This window comes from Malus sylvestris, chromosome 14 (assembly GCF_916048215.2).
Source record: "Malus sylvestris chromosome 14, drMalSylv7.2, whole genome shotgun sequence".
Taxonomy (NCBI): domain Eukaryota; kingdom Viridiplantae; phylum Streptophyta; class Magnoliopsida; order Rosales; family Rosaceae; genus Malus; species Malus sylvestris.
Window position 1 is genome coordinate 11010012 of NC_062273.1, and position 19523 is coordinate 11029534.

At 38.1% G+C, this 19523-nt stretch overlaps 2 protein-coding genes across 2 annotated transcripts; one reads left to right on the forward strand and one right to left on the reverse strand.

Moving 5' to 3' along the window:
- Nucleotides 1-4448: 4448 nt before the first annotated feature.
- LOC126599492 (rhomboid-like protein 20) lies at nucleotides 4449-17377 on the reverse strand. Its single transcript, XM_050265876.1, has 8 exons — nucleotides 17212-17377; nucleotides 16994-17094; nucleotides 15360-15500; nucleotides 13772-13838; nucleotides 12831-12982; nucleotides 12612-12713; nucleotides 11761-11883; nucleotides 4449-4943 (listed from the first exon to the last, which is right to left on the reverse strand). The coding sequence occupies exons 1-8, from the start codon at nucleotides 17234-17236 to the stop codon at nucleotides 4776-4778; spliced, it is 879 nt and encodes a 292-aa protein (XP_050121833.1). The 5' UTR covers nucleotides 17237-17377; the 3' UTR covers nucleotides 4449-4775.
- On the forward strand, nucleotides 7225-9894 carry LOC126599493 (uncharacterized). The gene is made up of 2 exons (XM_050265877.1): nucleotides 7225-7686; nucleotides 8383-9894. Exon 2 carries the CDS (start codon nucleotides 9424-9426, stop codon nucleotides 9892-9894), a length of 471 nt encoding a protein of 156 aa, XP_050121834.1. The 5' UTR covers nucleotides 7225-7686; nucleotides 8383-9423.
- Nucleotides 17378-19523: the final 2146 nt, after the last annotated feature.

The window sequence follows — 19523 nt, forward strand, 5'->3', positions numbered from 1 at the left end:
TGTTTTACTGGTGGTGGTGGTAGAGTGGCTGGAAGCCTCCTCTGATCAGTTCTTTTTCCTGTCATTCTATCCTTGCAAAAATTGTTTGGTTAGGAAATCAGAAATGCAATTTTGGCTGCCTTTAATATATTCAATGTCAAAATAAAAAATACTTAATATGGCTTGCCATCGTGCAAAAATCTGTTTTGATGCAATGTTTTGAACATCTTTTTGTAAAACATGTTTTGCAGATTTGCAATCAACCCTGACTAAAAACTTTTGATTTAATAAATTATCTTGAAATTTCTAATGCATAATACTATAGATAATATTTCTTTCTTAATAGTACTATAATTACTTTGTGCTGGATTCCATACTCCTTAATGGAAACTAATAATTTGTTTAGGAGATCCGGAAGAAATTGACCGTTTGAGAATACCCCCGTAACCAATGTCAGAGGCATCAGTTTCAACAATTTTGAAGGAATTAGGAGTTGGAATGCCAAGACAGGGCAAAGTCTTAACATGTGATTTGATTTGTTTGACTATGGAAGTATGAGTATTGGACCATGATGAGGGATTTTCTTTTAGACGATCAAACAAGGGTTTGCATTGTTGTCTAAGATGTGGATAAAATTCTTCAACATAATTTAAGGATCCTAGAAATCTCTATAATTGTGTTTTGTCAGTGATTTCATCTGGAAACTTATCTGCAAATTGAATTACTCTATCTATTGGTTGAATGGTTGACTGGTGGATATGGTATCCTAAAAACCTAATTTTGGTTTGGAATAACTTAATTTTAGTTGCTGAGACAACTAATTCATTTGACTTAATTATCCTAGCAAACATGTTTAAGTGTTTCCAATGCTCATCTATCGATTTGGAATAAATGAGAACATCATCAATGTAAACAGTTGAGAAATGACTGTATTGATTAAATATTTCATTCATGATATTTTAAAATTCACTGGGTGCATTCTTAAGACCGAATAACATTACATTCCATTCATAATGACCAAAAGGAGTAACAAGTATTGTCTTGTATTTATCTTCCTCATGAATTTGGATTTGCCAAAATCCAGACTTTATGTCAAATTTTGAGAAGATTACAACTTGACTAAGTCTCTTAATTAAATCTCTTTTGTTGGGAATTAGATATCGTATCCATTCCAAGACTTCATTAAGAGATTTGTAATTAATGACTAACTTGGGAGTTCCTCTTTCTAATTCAGCATTTTTCTGGACATAAAAAGCAGGACAAGACCAGGGTGATTTGCTTTTTCTAATGATTCCTTTATTGAGAAGTTCTTGGATTTCTTTTTTGCAGAATTCCAGAACTTCTTAACTCATTTGGATTGGTCTGGTTTTTGTTGGTATTTTCTTTTCGTTAAATTCCTTATTGTAAGGAAGTTTAACAATGTGTTGTTTTCTGTGCCAAAAGGCATTGGGAATATCCGAACAAATTTCATTAACAAGTTTCTTTTGAAAATTGTCAACGCTTTGTAACAAAGATTTGTTTGTTAATTGTTCTTCAATTCATTTGTAATTAATTTCTTCTTTTAAGAAACTAATTTGTTGGGATTTGTTGGTAATAAGATTGATGGATTTTGATATACTATTTTTCTGGAGTTGTCTTAATTTTCTGAGGTTTGTCTCTGTACAAAATTCAAATGTTATTTTTTGTCCTAACATCCCAGCGGTTATGCGATTTTGGTGAACCTTAAAATGATATAGAAGGGCTAGAAAGGGGAGACCTAAAATGACTGGATCAGAAATGTTTTTAATCAAGACAAATGGGGTTTTAAAACAAATATTGACAAACATGGGTTTTCATAATTTCATATTTCAACTACATTGGTGACTGGTTTGCAGCACTAAGTATTTATGATGATTTATGAAAATACTTAGTAGGAATTAATCTTTCTTGAATAGAATTCAACTCTGCACCTGAATCAATCAAAGCAATTGTGTCTATATGAAAGTCTTCAATTATTATTTTTTATTTTAGAATACCATTTCTGGATTCTTATCTTGTCTAATAAACTTAATATTAAATTTTATGTGGACTTTTCTTCAGACTGGGAGCCTGAGTTATGACTTGATGAAGAACTATTATGCTCTTCATCATGAAGGTTTGTAATCTTTTGTGTTTGAACTCTACTGAGTTGTGTACGTATTTCTAGGTTTTCTGATTTTATGAACCTAATTTCTTCCTTGATTTTATTAACTTCTCTCTATAAATCCTTTACTGTGATTTCCTTTTTGGGCTTATTGAACCATTCTAATGTTGTGCTAAGACTGATTTTTTGATATGACTGGGGTTGACTAGTACCAGTTTCTTTTTTAGACTAGTTTTTTGAGCTTTTTTAAGTAAAATGATTTTAACTCAGAGTTATCAACTTTACTGATTAATTCAATAAGAATATCTTCTTGTTCTTCTTGTTTATTGAGAACTGAAATATTATTACAACAAGTATCAATACATCATATCTTTATATCTAGGGATGATAGACTACTTGAGGATTTGTTGGAAGAAGACGAATTAGAACTTAAATCATCTTCAAATTGACTATGGTTTGTATCTTTTAATTCTAAAACTTGGATTAATTGAGTTTTCTCTTCCTCAAAGGTCTTCAATTTGTTGATTGTTTTCTTGACTCGACATTTATTTACATAATGATCTAATTTTCTACACTTGTAGCAATTTCATTTTTGTTCTTGGTTTTTGGAGTGGAATTTTCCTAAGGGTTTCCTCTTCCACTTACTGGACTTGGGTTTTTCGTAAAATTTATTTGTTTCAAGATTCTTATTTTTGAATTTTTTATGTTTGGAATGTCTCCTACTGGAATACTTATTTGGGTATCTATTTGGATACCTATTGTAGACTTCTGATTTTTTTTCTTTTTATTGGATGGAGCAATAGGAGGTAATCCATATTATTCACAAAATGTTACTAATTCGTATTTGATTATTGACTTGTTTTTAGATTTTCATATCTATAAACATTTTCAATCCTTATTTCTGGATAATATTTATAATATTCCCATAAGTAAGGGCATGATATGGTATGACACCTTCTTCATTAACTAAGACATTTCTAATTTTATGGGAAAAAAGGTTTGGTAATCCATTAATAAATTTTTCTTTCCAAAATGGTTGATTACTATCTTCTCTAAGCATGACTCTAGACATGAAAACATCCTTGTACCACCTAAAATCACTTAAGGTTGGACATCGTAGAGATCATGAATTATAAAGGTGACATTACTAGGTGTTCCTATAAAATGTTCAATAATGGTAAAGAGTAATGTGTTGACTGCATCTGGAACTCCTTTGTCCTATATGCTCATCAAAAATGGGAATTCCTTCTTCATCATTTTTAACTACATTTTTTATTTCATTTCTTGATTGTTCAGTGAGGTGTTTTTCTCACCAGGAATGAAGCATTCATGTAAATCCAGTGACCAAGAGGTCGACAACTTGTGTTTGACTAAGATTATGATTGGTAATATAACTATTAGCAACCATGGAGATGTGTTGTAGCTTGTTCAAAAGTTATTGTTCAGATAAACCATCCATATTCCATTCATAGAGTTTATCAGATGAAACTGAGAATTGATTTTGAATGTTTCTTTCTTCAAATTGAATGTTTGGAGGTGTGGGACTTGGATACCAATTCTTGGTAAGTGTGGTTGGGCTGACTCTTCAATTTGTGATTTGTTTGAGCTCAAGATTTTGAAAGGCTTGTTCTACTTTCTTAATGGAATCTGTTTCAGTTTCGTTTTTTGAATCCCAAATTGTAGAAATTGTTTCTACTTGAGATTCCTCTGCATGTTGCAAGACATTGACTGTCTTTTCTTGTTTTAATTCTTGTAACATTTGGTCTATTCTTTGACTCGTGGAAATTGTTTTCAAGGCAATTGTTCTAGAAGAAGATTCTCGAAATTAACCAAGGGTTTTTCCTATATATTACTTCTTCAAAGACGTTTAATTCCATATAGTTTTCTTGTATTATACATATTTGTTCAAAGATGATGTAAATTCTACGTAGGAGAGCAGCAAGCTGTGCTTCCGTGGGGACATCAAACCAATAGCCACCTCTGCAGAAGTGGCCAATAAAAAACAAGTCGGCCCTTCACAAAATGCGCCGGCAACTCCCTCAAAGACGGCCAACGAGGGTGGCTGTATCGCCCCTTGGAACGTAATATTAGAACAAAATGTTAAATATTGTATAAGAACCCTGATTTGAGCAATTAGCTCCCATTTTATAATGATACGCCATTATGTATTTATTTCTATAACCGTTGCCGTACCGTCTCTCGATAATTTCTTGTGTGGCTTCCGCAAGTTCACACAAAACCGATGAGTTATTTGTCTTTAGGGTCCTCAATCCATGTTATTGGTTTTGTGTCTCAAATTCTTCAGGTGATGAGATTTACAAAGGTAGGTATACACATTTAAGACAAGTTGGGCACGAGAGTTGCCATGGGAATGGCTAAAAGGAAATACTGCAACTGTACATGTCTGGCTTCCTTTTTAAGACAACATGCACCCTTCCAATATGATGCAGACAATTCTATGTCCTACTCTTGCGTAAACGGTATAATAATACATATTCCGCGCGCAATAGCTACAATATAAAATAAAAAAAGAAAATAAACAAAACAGACATCCTTCTGACAGCATATTAATTCCGGTCCTCTGTAAATTTGTTTGCCACCCTGAGATATGGATGAAATTTCCAATCAAGAGTGAAAAATTTGGATCCGTCTTCACAGAACAATAATTAGGGAATTAGTGGGCATGTGCTTCTAGGAGGATGTTTGTTGCTACATTGACGTCATTTCTAGCCTGCACTAGAGCCTGTCTGGCAGAGTTCCTATCAAAGCCCATAGAAACCAGAGTACCAATGGAGTCCTCTGTTGGCTCTGTTGCAGACAGCATGGAAGAGGGATAATTTCTCTGAAAGCAAACGAGGAAATTGATGACGTGCATAGAAATATGAAATCAGAACATAACCCAAAAGCTTATATACTAAGTAACTTGTGCTACATAAGCTTAAATGGCTAGCTTCAGGAATATATGTAAGCACTCCTCTATATTCATTTCAAAATTAAAAACTTAATTTGCACACCGATATATTCCAACACCAAATGACATGCATCTCATTTAGATTTGCCTCAGTCTACCATTCTGCACATTTATTTTCTTTCTTAGAAAACAAAAAGAACATACGCAAACAAAGAAAATGAACCTCAGAAACCAAACATACAACAACAACAACAACAACAAAGTCTTTTCCCACTAAGTGGGGTCGGCTATATGAATCCTAGAACGCCATTGCGCTCGGTTTTGTGTCATGTCCTCCGTTAGATCCAAGTACTCTAAGTCTTTTCTTAGAGTCTCTTCCAAAGTTGTCCTAGGTCTTCCTCTACCCCTTCGGCCCTGAACCTCTGTCCCGTAGTCACATCTTCGAACCGGAGCGTCAGTCGGCCTTCTTTGCACATGTTCAAAATCACCGGAGCCGATTTTCTCTCATCTTTCCTACAATTTCGGCTACTCCTACTTTACCTCGGATATCCTCATTCCCAATCTTATCCTTTCTCGTGTGCCCACACATCCCACGAAGCATCCTCATCTCCGCTACACCCATTTTGTGTACGTGTTGATGCTTCACCACCCAACATTCTGTGCCATACAACATCGCTAGCCTTATTGCCGTCCTATAAAATTTTCCCTTGAGCTTCAGTGGCCTACGACGGTCACACAACACGCCGGATGCACTCTTTCCATCCAGCTCGTATTCTATGGTTGAGATCTCCATCTAATTCTCCGTTCTCTTGCAAGATAGATCCTAGGTAGCGAAAACGATCGCTTTTTGTGATCTTCGCTAGATTGCTCCGGTCATTAGTGTGGATAAGTATATAAATGGATAGAGATAGGAAAGCAAACACAAGATGTACGTGGTTCACCCAGATTGGCTACGTCCACGGAATAGAAGAGTTCTCATTAATTGTGAAGGGTTTACACAAGTACATAGGTTCAAGCTCTCATTTAGTGAGTACAAGTGAATGATTTAGTACAAATGACATTAGGAAATATTGTGGGAGAATGATCTCGTAATCACGAAACTTCTAAGTATCGGAGTGTGGTGTCGTCTTGACTTGCCTTATCTGTCTCATAGGTAGATGTGACATCTTCTCTGGAAGTACTCTTCCTCCATCCAGGGGTGGTATCTTTAACTGGTGGAGATGCACAAGGTAATGTATCAATTTCACTTGAAGCTTACTTGTAGTTTCAGGCTTGGTCAAGCGCGATACAAACCATGTAGTAGGAGTCCCCCAAGTCGCCGAGCTAGGGGGTCTGCTGAAAGAGGTGACAGACAAGGTAAGCAATCAGAGCTCCGACTGATTGTTCACCTTCTCCCCATCTTGCAGCAGCATGAAGGATAAAGAGAAGAAAAATGAGAAGAGATGATATGAGATACTTTTGCTTTTGAAGAAGTAACTTTCCACAGGCTTATTCTTGAACTGAGCTGGAGGGTTTTCTGGTTTCCTCCAGAGTATAAGGCCGACTGAAGAATTTGAGGGTCAAAACAAGTCCATCAAATCTAGAGTACGTTCCACCCTGCTGATATGGGATACTTTTGCTTTTGACAGAGTAATGAATGTATCGGCACGTGTGCTGTTACGCTTGTCTCCACATGCTTCCTTGTATCCTTCGCACTTGCCCTATCTGTTCCTCAAGCAGATGCGGAATCTTCCCTGGAAACATAAGATGTTGAAGATGAGTACTCGAGAGCAATGCCAGGTAAGTAATCAGGTAAGGGGTTCCAGGCAGTCAGTTCCTGGCTGGAAGCTTGATTCCAAGTGCTGACTGATTGCTCTCTTTCTCCTTGTCTTGCAGGTAAAAACAAGGCCAAAAGAAAAGACAGGAAAAAAGCATGATATGGGATACTCTTGCTTTTAACCCTGATGATATGAGATATTCTTGCTCTAGTATAGCTTGTTTGCAGAGGTATTATCGGGGGGAAAGAAAGCTGAATATTTCGAAAGGCTTCGTTGGGAGTGCCCTCTCAGATATGATGAAGGGTTGAGCATTTTTGCAGGTCTGCCTGTCCGTTGGGGATGGAGGTCGACATATATAGGAGTCTCCCTAACAACAAGTAGTAATGCTATTCCTTTACCCTGCTTGGTCATAGCACGGTAGTGGGAGCTGCCAGTTTCACATGTTTTAACTCTGTCAGAGCACTTTGAAAAAGTGGTCTGTGGTATCTGGCTCTCGAGATTCGGAGAACGATGCCTCTTTGATTTTTGAGAAAGCAATCATGCTGGGGGTATGACTCTCGAGATTCGGAGAGCAGTGTCTCTTCGATTTTTGAGGAAGTAATCATGTTGGGAGTCTGGCTCTCGAGATTCGGAGGGTGGTGCCTCTTCGATTTTGGAGCAAGCAATCTTGTTGGGAGTGTTGTCTCGAATGTGAGTAAAGGTTGGGCATGTTTGCTAGTCTACCTTGCCACGAAGCACAAAGGTTGACACACAGGGACTTTCCAATTATCCAGCAATGGTACTGTTCCTTTACCCTCTCTTCGATTTTGAGAAAGTAGTCATGTTGGGAGTCTGGCTCTCGAGATTCGGAGGACGGTGCCTCTTCGATTTTGGAGCAAGCAATCTTATTGGGAGTGTTTTCTCGAATGTGAGTAAAGGTTGGGCATGTTTGCTAGTCTACCTTGCCACGAAGCACAGAGGTTGACACACAGGGACTTTCCAATTATCCAGCAGTGGTACTGTTCCTTTACAGTTGTGGGTAATAATATGGTAGCTAGACCTTCAAAATTTATGTGTCTAAACTTTTGTTAGTGCTGTTTCTTTGCTATTCTTTTACCTTTCTTGGTCAGAGCGATGTAGTGGGAGCTGCAAGCTTCACGTGCTCAACTTTGGCAGAGAACTTTGGCAAAGTTATTTGTGGTACCCATGAGCTATTGTTGCGTGTGGGAAGTGGGTGATTGAACAGTAAGATTCATGTGCTTTCTACTTCACCAGAAGTCTTCGACAGAATGCCCATAATTTCTGCAAAGCTGAGTGTGCGTGTGACAGGTGTTGACAAGGCTAGAAAAGTAGGGCCTCTTCGATTTCTGAGATCGGCCCTCGTGGTCTCTGAGCAGCCCAGCTTTTGAGAAAGCGAGCGCCTCTTCGATTGATTCGGAGAACGATGCCTCATCGATTTTTGAGAAAGCAATCATGCTGGGGGTCTGGCTCTCGAGATTCGGGGAGCAGTGTCTCTTCGATTTTTGAGAAAGTAATCATGTTGGGAGTCTGGCTCTTGAGATTCGGAGGGCGGTGCCTCTTCGATTTTGGAGCAAGCAATCTTGTTGGGAGTGTTTTCTCGAATGTGAGTAAAGGTTGGGCATGTTTGCTAGTCTACCTTGCCACGAAGCACAGAGGTTGACACACAGGAACTTTCCAATTATCCAGCAATGGTACTGTTCCTTTACCCTCTCTTCGATTTTTAAGAAAGTAGTCATGTTGGGAGTCTGGCTCTCGAGATTCGGAGGACGGTGCCTCTTCGATTTTGGAGCAAGCAATCTTATTGGGAGTGTTTTCTCGAATGTGAGTAAAGGTTGGGCATGTTTGCTAGTCTACCTTGCCACGAAGCACAGAGGTTGACACACAGGGACTTTCCAATTATCCAGCAGTGGTACTGTTCCTTTACCCTTGTGGGTAATAATATGGTAGCTAGACCTTCAAAATTTATGGGTCTAAACTTTGTTAGTGCTGTTTCTTTGCTATTCTTTTACCCTTCTTGGTCAGAGCGATGTAGTGGGAGCTGCAAGCTTCACGTGCTCAACTTTGGCAGAGAACTTTGGCAAAGTTATCTGTGGTACCCATGAGCTATTGTTGCGTGTGGGAAGTGGGTGATTGAACAGTAAGATTCATGTGTTTTCTACTTCCCCAGAAGTCTTTGACAGAATGCCCATAATTTCCGCAAAACTGAGTGTGCGTGTGACAGGTGCTGACAAGGCTGGAAAAGGCTGGAAAAGTAGGTGCCTCTTCGATTTCTGATATCGGCCCTCGTGGTCTCTGGGGAGCCCAGCTTTTGAGAAAGCGAGCGCCTCTTCGATTTTTGAGATCGGCCTTCGTGGTCTTTGAGCAGCCCAACTTTTGAGAAAGCAAACGCCTCTTCGATTTCTGAGATCAACCCTCGTGATCTCTAAGCAGCCCAGCTTTTGAGAAAGCAAACGCCTCTTCGATTTCTGAGCAGGCGCCTCTTCGATTTCTGAGCAGGCGCCTCTTCGATTTCTGAAGCTTCGTCGAGTGCAGATTTTTATAGGGGCTGGCATTAAGTTCCAAAGCACACTTGAATCTCCACCAGTAGAAGCTTCATTCTTGCACTTCTAAGATCTTGATTTGTCCGACCTCTTCTCTCTTCAACACATTTGAAAATGTCTGGCCCCTCCGACCATCGTTTTGACTTGAACCTTGTTGAAGAGGCAGCCCCGCCTTCTCCAGACAACATATGGCGCCCATCCTTCGTCTCCCCTACTGGTCCTCTTACCGTTGGGGATTCCGTGATGAAGAATGATATGACCGCTGCGGTGGTGGCCAGGAACCTTCTCACTCCCAAAGATAACAGACTACTTTCCAAACGGTCTGATGAGTTAGCTGTTAAAGATTCGCTGGCTCTCAGTGTTCAGTGTGCAGGTTCTGTGTCTAATATGGCCCAACGCCTATTTGCTCGAACCCGCCAAGTTGAATCATTGGCGGCTGAAGTGATGAGTCTCAAACAGGAGATTAGAGGGCTCAAGCATGAGAATAAACAGTTGCACCGGCTCGCACATGACTATGCTACAAACATGAAGAGGAAGCTTGACCAGATGAAGGAAACTGATGGTCAGGTTTTACTTGATCATTAGAGATTTGTGGGTTTGTTCCAAAGGCATTTATTGCCTTCGTCTTCTGGGGCTGTACCGCGTAATGAAGCTCCAAATGATCAACCTCTGATGCCTCCTCCTTCTAGGGTTCTGTCCAGTACTGAGGCTCCAAATGATCCCCCTCCGATGCCTTCTCTTTCTGGGGCTCTACCGACTGCTGAGACTTCTCCTAAGCAACCTTTGTGAAGGCTCCCTCTTGTGTGCTTATTTTGACTCATGTACATGTACATATTTGTAGCTTATCGGGGATATCAATAAATAAGCTTTCCTTCATTTCAACGTATTGTGTTAAATACACCAAAGCCTTCTTCGCTAAGTTCTTTGAATTTTCTTTTGTTAAAGCTTGTATGTTGAAGCTTTCTGAGTGGAGCATGTAGGTTGGGGTAGTGTTCTCTTAATTTCCCGAATGAGGAAAACTTCTCGGTTGGAGACTTGGAAAATCCAAGTCACTGAGTGGGATCGGCTATATGAATCTTAGAACGCCATTGTGCTCGATCCTGTGTCATGTCCTTCGTTAGATCCAAGTACTCTAAGTCTTTTCTTAGAGTCTCTTCCAAAGTTTTCCTAGGTCTTCCTCTACCCCTTCGGCCCTGCACCTCTGTCCCATAGTCGCATCTTCTAATCGGAACGTCAGTAGGCCTTCTTTGCACATGTCCAAACCACCGTAACCGATTTTCTCTCATCTTTCCTTCAATTTCGGCTACTCCTACTTTACCCCGGATATCCTCATTCCTAATCTTTTCCTTTCTCGTGTGCCCACACATCCAACGAAGCATCCTCATCTCCGCTACACCCATTTTGTGTACGTGTTGATGTTTCACCGCCCAACATTCTGTGCCATACAGCATCGCCGGCCTTATTGCCGTCCTATAAAATTTTCCCTTGAGCTTCAGTGGCATACGGCGGTCACACAACACGTCGGATGCACTCTTCCACTTCATCCATCCAGCTTGTATTCTATGGTTGAGATCTCCATCTAATTCTCCGTTCTTTTGCAAGATAGATCCTAGGTAACGAAAACGGTCGCTCTTTGGTATTTCTTGATCTCCGATCCTCACCCCTAACTCGTTTTGGCCTCCATTTGCACTGAACTTGCACTCCATATATTCTGTCTTTGATCAGCTTAGGCGAAGACCTTTAGATTCCAACATAAATTTACCAAAAACAACTCAGCCTTGACTTCAGCCAGAAGGACAAAATAAACATATCAAAACAGAATTTGAATATATCATTTTCCAAATTACTTGAGGGTCATAATGTTATTTCTTTTGTTTTTGTCATTCATACTTATTCTGGATCAAGTTACTCTTCCGCATTTAGCGCAGTACAAAATTGGAACCATCGCAAATAAGTCCTCTCATCGTCTCTTTTATTAATGCCACACTCACCACACCAGGAGCAAACTCTTTTATCCCTAATTCTTACGACTGCCAGTCCATCTTAAACATATATGCCTTGCACAACATTCCATATAATAGGGTCCACAAAACTTGCCCTACCAAGTTTTATATAGGGAGGTGATTTCCACACACCCTTTTTAGCGGGTTCATAAAACTTGCCCTATTTTCCTTTACATATACCTCTACTCATGAACTGTAATCTAACTCACTCCTGGGCAACAACCTGGTCCCTATCCCAGTTTGACTAAACCTGCATTCTATTTTGATCAGCTTTAGTCCTGTACATTGTGGTGCCACTTTTAGCAAACATGTTCCCGCGAAAGTACTTTATGATTAGTAAGCCTTTGTCTTTCATGGAAAATAGACTCTTTCTTTAGATAAACCGAGAATACATATTAAGTGCCCTTCTAACATGTATCTACAATATTAAAAACAGAAGAATGCTTGCCTCTACTTGCCGAGCTGTGAATGGTGGTGCATTTCCCACAATATTTCTAGATGGTGCTGCTGGTGGAGTCCCCATTGATGGCCAAGAAATCCTTGAAAAGAAAGAGGCAATGACTTCTGGGAACTGTGAAATGAGAAGAGGCATGCACATGAATAAATACGAATGTGTTTTGCAAAATAAGCAACTATTGAGCTGATAACTGTTGAAGAGTTAACGTATGTAAATGTAAGAGAGAAATAAGAAGGCAAAAGTACATGCATGACCCAATTCATATCCCTCAGAATGGTGTGATCGACATGCGTTCATAGACACATGTAGACACAAATCCACCATTAATTGTAACACAATGGAAACTCCAAAAATAAATAAATAAATAAATAAACAAAAATGTAAACAATGCACTTGGTCAAATAAAAGTAATACACTGCAATGAAATTGCTGAAAAAAAACTGATTCTGCCCGAAAGTTTAGCAAAATTTGTAACTGATTAAAATCAAGAGTCAAGTATGTCCAATTACTGAAAAGCTGCCATAGTTCACACTGAAAAATCGAAGCTTTAAAAGGCACATTGAGAACATGATCTATCGAACCCCCTAAATTCAGGAAAATTTATTTTAAATAGCAGTTCACAAAAGTCAAGCTTTTCTTTTCTATTTCCAAGGCCTAATCTACGATTGTATATCTCAGGGTTCAGAGAGTGAAAAAACATTAATTACTGTCTGAGCAGAATGCAAACCCAAACTATTGGCCACATCTTGAAATACAACGCAGAAAAAAAAATGCATGGTTTCCTTTACTCTTTTCTTTGGTAAGATCATAAGTGAACCTCAAAAGTCAGATTGAAATATAACCTTTGCTTTGCGGATAGAGAAGACATTTAGATGATATAAGGAACCACAAACGACTCCAAAAATCCCTGGTATGATTGATCGTTTCCAGGATGATAAAAGAAGCTGCAAGGGAGAACAAAATCTAGATTTAGTGCCACGGGAAAGAAAGAAAGAACAGCTTAGGTGCACATTCTGCAACATATATGGTTAAATGGAGTACTTTGATTGCACACATTTTACCTGTAGACCGGCTAGATATATGAAAGACTTATCTGAGAAGCGAACACCAAATACACGAAAGCGTGTTGAAACTGGAATATCAAAGAAAAAGGGTACAAAAGATGCAAATATAAGACCATAAGGTCCTGAAGTAAATAGGTTGACTGCTGGATCTGCAAAAGACAAGAATTTGACGCCAAACTTTATCAGTGTAATGCACAGAAAAAAGCAAAACAATGCAGAAAACCAGGAAATGAAACAATCTGCAATAATATTCCATCTATAAAGGGTTTTCTTCAAATTCCTTACTAATTTGAGTAACCTCAATCTATGGGCTGTCTACATTGTAAAATTGAAACTTGGCACAAGTAGAAAGGCCAGTGAGCTAATCAACCAGCAGTAGGATATGATTGTGATTTCATCAAGCGCTGATGCTGCCACAACCCATATCAAGAAGCCATGATATCCAGGGTTGCACTAACTATTGTTGTAGAAAGGAAGATGACAACTACCTATTCATCCAAAATATCACTGTAAAATATCATAGATTTCTGTTTTCCAATTGGCGAATTTGGAATTGAGAAATTCTGGTTTGGAAACGCTACAAACATGGCATGGAGGTATCCATGGCCCACTACAAGGCAGGTTTGCATTAGAAGGGTTCAGATTACACAAACCTCAACGAACATCATAAAAACAACTGCTCTAATGCTCTTATAGAAAGAAATATGTTTTAAAATAGATCTTGCCATAGTCAATTTTTCACTAATGATTTCTAAGAGGCTTGAGATTTTCCAAAATAGACAAAGTACTGTCCTGCACAAATAGACAACTGCATGCAAGAAAACAAGGTAACAAAGGACCAGCGGCATGAAGTCGGGAAAATAAATAGAAGGCAAAATAATGACATAAAACTTAATCTACAAACAAAAAGAATGTAAAAAAGAAAAAACTATCCACACCTTTAAGGATTGCTAGAGCAAGAATCTCAAATAGTAATGATACCGTCACAGAGTACAATATGAACACCTGCACAATCAAGGTATACTGATTATTACAGTAAAATCAACATATAATAGCAAAAAACAAAAATCAATTGCATTCTACATTGTATTTTATATTGTCGAATGGTGGAAGTGGACACCATTATCAATTAACAAACAAGTCATACATTGATTATTTACTTTAAGTACTTTTCATTTTGTGTGTGGTCAGGGGAGTGGACGTGGCCCACTTGAGTTATATAAGATAGCCTGTAATATATCATCTTATTAATGCACCTCAGTACACCCGCCACACACAACTATGTATCTAGGCCATCCCATATTAGTTTTGGTTCAGATTAAATTTTCTCCTCCATTCACTGGAACTAGTGGTAAAACAAGTGTCCAATGTCCCAGCCACCAAACCCTTGACATATTTGGTTCACTAAAGAATGTGATTGTATGCGGCTGCATTTTCGTGATGGTACAAATGGCAACCATGAACAATGACGTAATAATGGAAGTAAAGGTGGCAATGAGGTGTATGGTGGTTATGGTATGACCACTACCAACAACAGACACATACACAGAATATTACAATGTTGTTGGGCAGAAATTAAAATAACTGAAGCTCGTAAACGTTGAATGATCTTGATAGTCTTAGTGGAATCTAAGAGGTTAGGAAGTGGTGTAGCAGCTGTGATGGAGTATGGAGGCCATATCCCTGTTGTGGCAATAATAAATAAACTGTCAAGTCACAACTCAATTCTTGGAGTCTCACTTCCTTTCATTGGTTCATAAGACTATATTGAAAGTGATGTACTTGGCTTGATGCTCCCCTTTGCTTTTGTTGTTTCTTAAAAGCTTCCTTTATTTTGTTGGTAATGTAAAATATGAAGGGGTTTAACTTGGCTATTCCCAGTCACCTACAAGCATTCTTTGTAAAAATACTTGTCTTTTGGTGGTGGAATGCAAGAATATTTTGGAATTGTACTGTGATAACTATTTTTGGGTAATTTGGATAAAGAGAAATAGAAGAACTTGTTATATTTATGGAAGGGATGTAGAGGAGATTTCTTGGTAAAAACCTAAAAGGTGAGTTTATGGGCATCCTTATGGGTTCTTTTTTGCCAGCTTTTAGGGATCTTTCACTTCTGTAATTTAGTAGATTGGCGGAGCTGCTGTCGGATAGTTTTTCATTAGCATTGTATTACAATGTAAAGATGTATTTTGGATTGTTTTTAGGTTTGTACCATTCTGTTGGTGGATCTCTGGTCCACATGTTGTGTATTGTGATTTTAATCTCTTCAACAAAGTATTTTTTTAGGTTTGTACCATTCTGGTGCCTTCACAAAATCCAATCAAACCCTTCATGGTTTTTGATAAGTTATAACTCATCCAAACTGGCAAACTTCTGAAAGATGTGTAATACAAATTACAAACAATGGAACCAGATTAATCTTTTATTTAGGCACAAGATATCAAAAATATAACATCTGACACAGGTATTCTGAAAAAAGTATGAACGGAGAAGTCAGTGAATATTTTACGCTAACAGATTACTCACTGAGTACTTATTGGAACCTATCTGTCTCTCAAAGACCCTGAAGTAGTATAGCAGATACAGCCCAAACATCAGTTCTGGTGTAGATGAAAAGGCAAACACCGACACAATTAACTTCCAAAGGCGAAACTTCCCGAATATGTCCTGACAAAAAAAGACAAAAATAATTTGGTCAGAATTACCAATTCATTCAAGAGTTCCTAGCGCCTTTCACTACAACAACAACAAAGTCTTATCCCACTTGTCGGCTATATGAATCCTAGCACCTTTCACTAACTAAAAAAATTAGGATTGGGGATTTTTATTCTACGCAATCAACCAAGCTGAATAACAGTAGTTTGGTTTCATCTACTAATCCAAATGCTTTGTGGATTTTCAACTTGAGATGTAATCACCCTCAAGAAGTTAGATCACAAACAGAAACAGGTTATTAGGAGGGTATTTGGTAAAATTAAGGAACCAAAAGAAACTATGTTGCTGGTCCAGACATTGACTAAATTAACCAAGCCTAAGGCCAATTTCTCCTTGGGAGAAAAAATTGTGTAGACTAATTTCATTTTAGAATCCAGACACACAACATAAACATCTCTCTATTTTATAGCTAGGGTGGAGTTAATTGACCAGTTTCGAAATTTCTCTCACCTTGATAGACCAATCCCAAACAAACACTGGTTGGTCAATCTTGTTCTACTAATCTATGGGTAATATATGTTTAGTAGGGGTTACGGGAGAACTGAACATTAGGGTGGGTTCTTTGCTGAGGCCAGGCAATATTAAATCCAACGAGTAGCACCCACCTCTAACGTACAAGAAGACCTGCATGATAGGAGAGTTAAAATGCCATAACTCAGTAGCGATCTCCATAATCTCCTGAATAGTATTTTCCAATCTCTAGGAAGAAGGGGGAGTTCATCCAAAACTAAAGTTGCGTACACAACCCCAATTCCATTCATCCTCAAACATCTAGACAAATTATGGTTTTATGATACCTTGATATTATATAAGACGAAATTATTAAGTAGCTTAGCATCACAATAGAGTTCAAGCCCAATGTCCAATCCCTATTGTTTCTTCAAACTAATCCAGAAATAGCAGGGCAAGAGACATTTTAGGTTTCCAACCTCATATTGAGTTGTCCAGACAGAAGAGTGGAAAATCAATATCCAAATCTGACTGTCAAGTGAACCCAAACTGAAAGTAAGCACACGGCAATTAGAAAAATCAGTTAACCAGACAACAATCAATTCCAGTCTGAGGTATCTCCATACCAACCACAGCGAACCACCGAAAATCAACACCTAGCTGACTAGATGTGTAATACTGATGAATGACTAAAGTGTCCTACACACACGCACACTCACACACACAGGGATTTAACTACGCAATTACGAGCCGCCGAAAAACTATAACGGTGACCATAACATGCTGAAGAATGATGCTGATGAAATAGCAACAATGACTTACACAGGAAACAAAACCCAAATTCAACAAAACATTTAACACCAAAGTAAATTAAAACTAAACAAGAAACAATTTTGGCACAAAACCCACCTGCAATTACATCTTAAAATGCAGTAATTCGTATCAATAACAAAAAAATCGTAGCAAAAACTTTAAAAAGTGGAGAAAAAGAGCACCAGATATGACAATCCAAGCTTGCTCGAACGGCCCTGGATCCCAAAGAAGACGGTGAAGAGACCGCTGGCAACGACGAAGGCTCTGGTAATAGGAGCATTGTCTGCGATGAATAAACAAGAAAGCTTCTGGGTCATTCAACACAATGAGAATCGAGAGTAAAAGGATATATAACATATGAAGATGGTTCAGAGCAATTTGGGGAAGTGAATGTACGCACGGAAACCAGATGGACCGCCGTTCATCTTCTCAGTGAAGGACGAAGAAGCAACAACGACCTTCACAGTTGACGATCACAATCTCTGTTTTTGTGATTTCTCAGCCCTCTCTGTCTTTGTTTTCTTCCGTTTTTCTTGGTTTTATTTTTTATTTTTTTATTTTTGAGAAAAAGTAACCGGGCAAATTTCTTACGCAATAAGTTTACGCGACATAAAAATAACCCGAACATAACATATTGCGGCTTAATACAATAACTAACCGGATTGTTATTGGTTACTCGATAAGAATATGTTAAGAACAAGTCATTAACAAGTTTACACGCGAATAACTCGTGGCCATGGGTAATCTGTTTCGACCTGTTAAGAAAAAAAAATTATTTTGATAATTTTAAGTGAGGATCCAGGGATCCTCCAATCATATTCGTTTATCGTGCAGTCAGTTTTCGTTAAGTACTGTTTATATTCAATTTTAAATTAAAAAAATTATAACAATTTCTAACCGTATGATGTACGATGAACGATGAACAGATGTGATTTGAGGATTCCCATCTCTCTCATTTTAAAATACTAAAAAGCTTACTACAAAATACAATAACCATAGTGTATGTATTCTATATTGAATACGTATAATATTCTATATAAGTTAAAAAAAAGTTAAGTTTTATTTGTTTATTTTCACTACGAGAGTTTCTTATTATTACTATTGGGAAAAATTTTACTTGATCTTTTGTCCAAAATTCAAATCAATAAGTATAGGCAAAACGACAGACTTTCAATTTTAGAGTCAATGACCTAACAAAGTTTTTTTACTCTCTCTCATTCAGTCACACTCATAAATGTTTTATCCTCTTAAAAGTGAGATTAAAAAAATTATAAAACACATTAAAAAAATACCAAACCCATTGGGTAAAACCCCTAAAATTCAGATCAATTGTAACCTCACATAATATCTTTAAAACATTTTAATTTCATACATTAACTTATATTTTTTTCAATTTCATAAATTAACTTATATTTTTTTTCAATTTTATACATCTGTTTAAAAATTATGTTAAGTTAACCGTTAAGTGATGACGTGACAAATATGGGGTCTATATTTGTACTGATGTGGTCGCTAACTTTGCACCATGTGAATAAAAAATAATAATAAAATATTAGTTAATAAAATATCAATTTTTTTGTAATTAAAAACTTGAAAATTTGAAAAGAGGATCTAGGCAGATTTTTTTTTTTGGCAATCTTTGTCCCTAATAACCCAGTCCTCTACATCAATTCACACTCCTATACGCTTCCAATCACCACCACCAGAACCCATGATCTCACAACTCGCGTCGCAACTCGGTCTGTTCCTTCACTCCCGAGTTCGATCTTGACATGATTTAGTAGGGTGAGAGGCAGATTTGGCGGCAGGGCCCCACTCGGTTCAGCCCCAACGCCTCGATTTCGTCCAACGAGGTGCATGTTGACAACCCTCGTTCCTCGATGTTCTCGTAGTGGCGCTCCGTGCAGTTCGCGACTGATAAGGTTGTGAAAGACTCGCCAAGATGGTGATTAACGGTGATGTTGGATGAGGAAAGATCGTTGTCAGTGCGGGAAGGTGTAGTGGCGACATCATTTGCGACAGAAGAAGTCGATGAGGCGGGAGAAGAGACAGGAAATAACTCGTTGTCGGGAGAGACAGGTGCGACGTCGAGGACAACAGAGCCGGTGAGAATGTCGTTGATGGACTTGTTGGAGACGAATAGGCGGATGGGGATGGAGTTAAGGAAGAGGCGGCGGCAGAAGAAGCTTCCTAAACCAAGAATCAATTTCTTGGTTACAGACAATCACAGAGCAGATGGGATGGAAAACCGATTTGAACACCAAAAATCAATTTCTTCCTATACGCCTTTGCCCATATCCCCTTTTCATTGGTGATGGGGTTATTGGGCTCGGCTTTGCCCAGATCCCCTTTTCAAATTTTCAAGTTTTTAATTACAAAAAAATTGATTTTTTATTAACTAATCTTTTTCAAAAATGTTGTATGAGGTTGCAACTAACCTCAAACTTGAGGGGATCAAATGTAATTTACCCTAATTAATTTACAGGTGTGAAAAATGTGAAAACATATACAAATGTTCGTGATGGCATTCTCTATGCTTTGAGAACGAGTACATCATCATTTGAAATTTTTAAAACCATACAAATCCTTGTGGACAATATTTTTAAGAGAGTTCAAAATAAATAAAAATGCATAATCATTAATGCACAAGTGTGAAAAATGTGAAAGAATATGTTGTACCATAAATTGGGCCTCAATATTTGGGCCTTACTA